Source organism: Nicotiana tomentosiformis, chromosome 9 (genome assembly GCF_000390325.3).
Source record: "Nicotiana tomentosiformis chromosome 9, ASM39032v3, whole genome shotgun sequence".
NCBI lineage: Eukaryota > Viridiplantae > Streptophyta > Magnoliopsida > Solanales > Solanaceae > Nicotiana > Nicotiana tomentosiformis.
The window spans coordinates 83,676,788-83,683,967 of NC_090820.1; the positions used below are offsets into that span (position 1 = coordinate 83,676,788).

Consider the following 7,180-nt stretch of genomic DNA (forward strand, 5'->3'; position numbering starts at 1 on the left):
ACATAAAATAAACTCAATTAAGCACAAATATAGTATAGTTTAGCATTAAAACCCCAAAATGCAAGGTAAGTAATGCACTAAAAATATGTAATTATAGCCAAACATCACTACCCCACACTTAAACGTTGCTCGTCCTCGAGTCAACCAACACCTTACACTATCCTTGAGCACATTGTTTTTACACAGTTGAGGCACACCACCAATGACCATGGTTTATAGCAACAATTAAACCTTAGCATATGCAATCACATACACCTCCCTTTTTCTTATGCCAAAATTCAAAAATATTCAAATAAAGACAACATGCTCGTAACACTTTAGCCTCAAAAACCAACTCAATGTCACAATGCACTCATGGCTTGAACACCAACATCATAGAGAGAAATCTAATAACGTTACCTATCCCTTGTGAAACCATGTGCCCTCACAATAAGAATAAGAGAGTAATTAGTTGAATCCATACATTCAAATCAAATGCTCAAATATATTTTAAGGACTCATGCATATCAAAGAAAATCTTTCACTCTCACAAAAGAAGTCACATGCATGCAATTGGCACCATAGGCTTGCCCTTAATGTAAATCTCTACTAATGTAGGCTCACTCAGTCTAAAATCAATTAGGACTTTTTTTTATGGTTGTAATGTGGGCTAAGGGACGTGAAGGATATATTTAGGAATAGTGGCTAACCCTCCTAAGCACTTCACCACATCACATAATCAACTGTAATCACAAATTCTTCAATCGCAATTTTAATTTCACAACTAAAATCATCCCTAACAACGTTCCCTCTTTCTTTAGGCACAACTTTAATCCATACCCACTAGCAAGAACAGGATATCAATTTATACATCTAAAGATTTTTTTTTTTTAAATCACCCCACACTTAATCCCTTCTCACTTCTTTTAGTGCTCATGTCACAATTAAAGTGTTTTAACAGGTAAAAGGATCAAAACAACGTAAATTAAGGATAAAAAAGGTATAGGCTTGTAATGTGGGTGCCAAATAAAAGTCTATAGGCTCAAAAGGGTTAACTAAAGAAAAATGTTATTTGTGATAGCGATAACACTCGAAAATATCAAAGAAAGCCTAAAATCATTTTTCAAACCGAGCATCACCTCAAATTTTGCTTCAATTCACTTACCGGGCAAGTTCTAGACACAAATACAATATATAGACTACACAAAACCCTTACCACACATGGAACATGACTCACTAAGGACGGTCTCATTCCGACTCTCAACTAATGCAAGTATTCACAAAGCCACAAGATATTAAGCATTAAGCACAGAGTGAACATAACTCAAGAAAATAAGACATAGGCGTCACAAAATATGCTATCCAAATAACCAAGGCATCATAAGCACTTTTAGCACATAGGGAAGATACTATGCATGCCAAAACCTAAATATCCTACTATCAAACAACTCAAGGGCGCCTACGAATCTCATCTTTCTTCCTCCATTTATTCCTTAAATTCTAATCTACTCTGAAAATAAAAAAATAAAAGGAAAAACTACTACCCGGTTCAAACAAAATCCTTGGAAAACAACCGCGGCCCAAAGAAAAACCAAGGGAGAATTAATACACTACCTACAAAGAAAATCTTTTTGTCCTTTTTCTTTAGACTTAAATCCCTCAAGAAACCTGTCGAATGAGATCCATCGTCGGGAAAAGTCTAATTTCCTTATTTGTTTAACAAAAACTACTAATCATCTAGAGAAATTAATCATCTAGAGAAATTCTCCCACCCCACACTTAAAAGAGTGCAGTGTTCCCAATGCACAGATAAGCAAAATAATAACGAGGGTGGACAAGAAACTCCCTAAAAGACCAAAGGCCGAAGAAATAACGGCTTACGGGATACTCAGACTTCTCCCAAGGATGGTCCTTTGTGCGGCACCCCACACTTAGTTCTCACCATCTAACTCGCTTTTGCACTCTTCCAATGGCCTTGCCTCCTTTGCTTATAATCCTACAAAACAGAAACAAATACTACAACAATAATAAGAAAAAAATAGAAATAAATGAAAGCAGTAAAGATGGGTTGCCTCCTAACAAGCGCTTAATTTAACGTCGCAGCACGACGCATAATCTCGCTTACTCATCAGCGAGTACAACCTTGGTATTCTCACAATCGATTATTCCTCCTCAATAATGCTTTACTCTGTGTCCATTCACCAAAAATTATCTTTCACCATTCAAAGCTCACAGCTCAATTGCACCATAAGGAGTGACTCTCACTACCTCAAACGGGCTTGACTATCTTGATTTTAACTTTCCAGGAAATAGCCTTAGTCTAGAATTAAACTATAATACATGTTGGCCTGACTCGAAGTGACGCGGTTTGATATGCTTGTAATGCCATCTTTTTGTCTTTTCTTTGTAAAGCTTAGCATTTTCATAAGAGTGCAGCCTAAACTCATCTAACTGATTCAACTGCAAGAGTTTTTTCTCGCTCGCGGCTTCAAGGTCCATATTTAACTTCTTAATGGCCTAATATGCTTTGTGTTCAAGTTCAACAGGCAAGTGACATGCCTTCCCATAAACTAGCCTATACGGCGACCCCCCAATTGGCATTTTGTATGCAGTTCTATATGACCACAAGGCCTCATCTAAGTTTGCAACCCAATCCTTTCTATTCACACTCATCGTCTTCTCTAGGATTTGCTTTATTTCTCTATTAGACACCTCAGCTTGTCCACTTGTTTGAGGATGATATGCCGTCACAACTCTATGGCAGACTCCATATTTAGCTAGAAGGTTATTCAACAACCGATTGAAAATGTGTGTCCCTTCATCACTAATCAAGGCATTTGGAGTCCCGAATCTCAAAAATATGTTCAACCACCATGGCATCATTCGTTGGCAATGCGATCGCCTCTACCCATTTTGACACGTAATCAACTACTAGCAAAATGTATTTGTTTCCTCTGGACAATGGGAATGGTCCCATAAAATCTATCCCCCACACATCAAAAATCTCGACCTCCAGGATATTATTCAAAGGCATCTCATGCCTCTTTGTGGTTGTTCCTGTTCTCTGACACTGGTCACACTTTCTAACAAATGCATGGGCGTCCTTGAATAATGTTGGCCAAAGTAAACTGGATAGTAATACCTTTGCAGCTGTTCTATCGCCTCCATCATGGCCCCCATAGGGTGATACATGACAATCATACAATACTAGTTCGACCTCCTTTTCAGGTATCCATCTCCTCATCATTTGGCCAGCACACTGCTTGTACAAATATGGCTCATCCCAATAGTAGAAGTTCACATTATGTAGAAACCTCTGTCTAGCTTTAGATTCAATTTCAGGAGGAAGTACCCTGCTCACTAGATAATTCACATAGTCCGCGTACCATGGGGGAGGCTCTTGGGTGATAGCAAAAAGTTGCTTATCAGGAAATACTTCTTTAATTTGGTCACCCTCCTCCACATGGTCGTGATTTTCCAGCCTTGATAGATGGTAAGCTACTTGGTTCTCTATGCCCTTTCGATCTCGTATTTCCACATCAAATTTCTGCAACAACAAAACCCAACGCATCAATCTAGCCTTAGATTCCTTCTTTGTAAATAGATACCTGATTGCTGCATGATCGGTATGGACTATAACTTTTGTTCCCACTAAGTATGCTCAAAATTTCTCAAATGCCCACATCGCAGCTAACAATTTCTTTTCAGTGGTGGTGTAATTCAGCTATGCATCATCAAGAGTCTTACTCGCATAGTAGATGTAATAAAATATTTTGTCCTTCCTCTGGCCTAGCACTGCCCCAATAGCATGGCCACTTGCATCACAAATAAGCTCAAATGGTAAGGACCAATCTGGTGCGGCAATAATGGGGGCAACCACCAGCTTCTTTTTGAGCTCTTCGAATGCTTTCAGGCAGGCATCGTCAAAATTGAAAGTCATATCTTTTTCAAGCAACCTGCACAAAAGAGAAGCAATTTTAGAAAAATCTTTAATAAAGTGTCGATAGAATCTCGCGTGTCCCAAGAAACTCCGGAGACCCTTCACAGAAATGGGTGGAGGTAATTTTTCAATCACCTCCACCTTCGCCTTATCAACTTCAATGCCACTCCTAGACACTCTCTAACCCAACACGATCCCTTCATGCACCATAAAATGGCACTTTTCCCAATTCAATACCAGATTTGTTTCTTCACAACGGGCCAACACCTTTCTAAAATTCTTCAAACAATCATTATAAGAAGACCCAAAGACTGAAAAATCATCCATAAAAACTTCCACAAATATTTCCACCATGTCGGTGAAAATAGCTATCATGCATCTCTCGAAAGTAGGTGGGGCATTACAAAGACCAAACGGCATTCGCTTGAAGGCGAAAGTGCCATAAGGACAAGTAAAAGTGGTCTTCTCCTGATCCTCTGGGCATATGATGATCTGTTTGTACCCCGAATAACCATTAAGGAAGCAATAATAATCATGCCCCGCCAATCTGTCCAACATTTGGTCAATGAATGGAAGTGGGAAGTGGTCCTTGCTTGTTGCTTTGTTGAGCTTTCTGTAATCAATGCAACTCTCCACCCCGTCACAATGCGAGTAGGAATTAGCTTATGTTTTTCATTCTCAACCATAGTCATCCCTTCGCATAGTTGTTATCAGGTATGGGAAAGATGATACCTACATCGAGCCACTTAATTACTTCATTTTTCATGACTTCTTTCATGATAGGATTCAATCTCTTCTGCTGCTCAACACTGGGGCGGTGTCCATCTTCCAGAAAGATTTTATGCATGCAAAACGATGGACTAATTCCTTTGATGTCAGTAATTATCCACCATATAGCCATTTTATGCTTGCGAAGTACTCTAAGCAATTTTTCTTCTTATACATTCGTCAGGCTAGACGAGATAATTACTGGTAATGTTTCAGAGTTCCCCAAATAAGCATAGCATAGATGTGCTGGAAGGGGCTTTAATTCTAGCTTTGGAGCTTCCTCAATAGATGGCTTAGGAAGGTTCAGAGTAACATGCCTGTCCAACTCCTCAAACATCCCAAACCCATGGACATAATTGCATGATGTATCAAGTACTTGTTAAATTTTGCCCATCATCATATCTTCAATGTCTTCCTCATTCCCAATCAAAGCTCTTTCAAAAGGATCTATGGGGCTCATATAAGGCACCGATGACATAGCATTGCTTTCCACTTCAGAAATTATGGATAGCTCTTCATAGTGGGCTGGCAATCTGAGTGCTTTGTACACATTAAATACCTCCACTTGATCACCTACTCTCATCGTCATCTTTCCTTCGCATACATCAATAATAGCTTCGCCTGTGGCTAAGAATGGATGCCCCAAAACAAATGGGACATCCTGTTCAGGCTCGTAGTCCAAGATAATGAAATCAGCAGGGAATATGAAAGAACCCACTTGAACTAACACATCTTCAATCACTCCTTCCGGATGAGCAAGGGAGAGATCATCCAACAGTAAGATCACATTTGTTGGGCGCGGATTACCCAAACCCAACTGCCTAAAGACAAATAGCGACATCAGATTGCTGCTCGCTCCAAGATCACACAAAGCTCGCCCGACTGCATGCTTACCAACCGAGATTTGGATAGTGAAACTACCTGGATCCTTCAATTTCTGAGGTAGCTTTCTTTGGATTGTAGAGCTACATTCCTTAGTGAGTGCCACAGTCTCGAATTCAGTTAGACTCCTTTTATTTGCCACTATGTCCTTGATGTATTTTGCATATTTGGGCACTTCTTGCAGGATGTCTACCAGTGGAATATTTATTTGCACCTGCTTCAAAATATCAAGAAATTATTTATATGCGGCATTATCCTTCACTTTCTTCAATCTTTGAGGGAACGAAGGTGGTGGCCTCGCAACTGATGGTGGGGGTTCCTTAGCCACCGCCTCTTCAACTGGCTTCTCGGACTCCTTTGATTTTTCTGATTCTAACTCTATAGTGGCCGGCTTCTCATTAAAGGTCACTTGTTTTCTCTTTTTCGATTGGACTTCTTCTAATTGTCTCTCATTCCTCAATGAGACAACATTAATAGATGCCTTAGGATTAGCCTCAGTGTCACTTGGAAGAGCTCCAACTGGTAGAGAATTTTGGGCACTGATAAGTTGTCCCATTTGGCGCTCCAAATTTCTCATTGTTGCGGCTTGAGCCTACTGGTCAACCATTACTTTATTTATCATCTCTGCGGTATGGGCTTGCTGGTCAGCCATCAATATTTTCATCATTTCCTCAATATGATTTGTTGAGTTCGCCTGTTCTTCAGCCTGAGGTGGTCTATATTGTTGTTGAGGTACTTGTGGTCGGTATTGATTTTAAGTACCTTGATTTCCACCCCAAGAGAAGTTTGGGTGGTTCATCCAGTTGGGATTGTAAGTTTTTCGATATTGGTTTTTCTGGCCCCTATTTGTATTACCCACAAAACAGACAGACTATGGATTAACTGGGCATAAGTCGCTCGTGTGACCCTCTCCACATACTTCACAAAACACTTGAACTTGCTGCACTGGTTGAGCTTGTTAATAAGCAAGATCATCTGATTGACTTGGTTGGTTAGTGTAGAAATTTGCGCTGATAATGCCGAGATGACATCTAACTCGAGAACCCCTGTATATTTTAGCACCCGTGTGTCTTCCCATTTATCCTTGCCAATCCGGATTGCTTTTGGAGAATTTGTTCAATAATGCATATATCTCATCAAAGCTTTTCTCCAACACTTGACCTCCAACTGCAATATCTACCACAATTTTTGTTTCAGGATGTAGCTCTTCTATGAAAGTGTGAGCTAACACTTTGTTTGTTTGATTATGATGAGGACAATCTCTGAGTAGCCCCTTGAACCTCTCCTAAGCTGAGTATAGAGACTCCCCTGCTTTCTGTTTGAAGGTGACTATCTCACTTCTGATCTTTGCAGTTTTGCCTGAAGGGAAAAACCTTGCCAGAAATTTCCTTGAAAGATCATTCCATGATGTAATAGAATTAGATGGTTTTGCCTTCGGCCATCGCTTTGCTTCACCCAACAGAGAGAATGGGAAAAGCGTGAGCCTCACATAGTCTGGTGGGAACCCGTTAGTGATGTAAGTATTACTAATCTCCAAGAAGTTCAGGATATGCTATTGTGGATCCTCGTGTGGAACACCCATAAACTGCCCATTCGCATGAAGTAGTTGGA

General features: G+C 40.0%; 1 protein-coding gene and 1 non-coding gene across 2 annotated transcripts; one reads left to right on the forward strand and one right to left on the reverse strand.

Annotated features, from left to right (window-relative positions):
- Positions 1–5,066: 5,066 nt before the first annotated feature.
- Positions 5,067–6,146, reverse strand: LOC104095694 (uncharacterized). Its single transcript, XM_009601876.1, has 2 exons — positions 5,832–6,146; positions 5,067–5,783 (listed from the first exon to the last, which is right to left on the reverse strand). Exons 1-2 carry the CDS (start codon positions 6,144–6,146, stop codon positions 5,067–5,069), a joined length of 1,032 nt encoding a protein of 343 aa, XP_009600171.1.
- Positions 6,147–6,812: 666 nt separating this feature from the next.
- On the forward strand, positions 6,813–6,917 carry LOC117276648 (small nucleolar RNA R71). The gene has a single exon (XR_004506920.1). It is a non-coding gene; the product is annotated as a small nucleolar RNA R71 (small nucleolar RNA).
- The last annotated feature ends 263 nt before the right edge of the window (positions 6,918–7,180 follow it).

Excerpts from the sequence above, each read along its gene's own strand:
- LOC104095694 (XM_009601876.1), bottom strand. The coding sequence starts at position 6,146 with ATGAGAAATTTGGAGCGCCAAATGGGACAACTTATCAGTGCCCAAAAT. Across the intron at positions 5,784-5,831 it reads TCCCTCAAAGATTGAAGAAA|GTGCAAATAAATATTCCACT; the intron begins GTGAAGGATAAT and ends ATTTTGAAGCAG.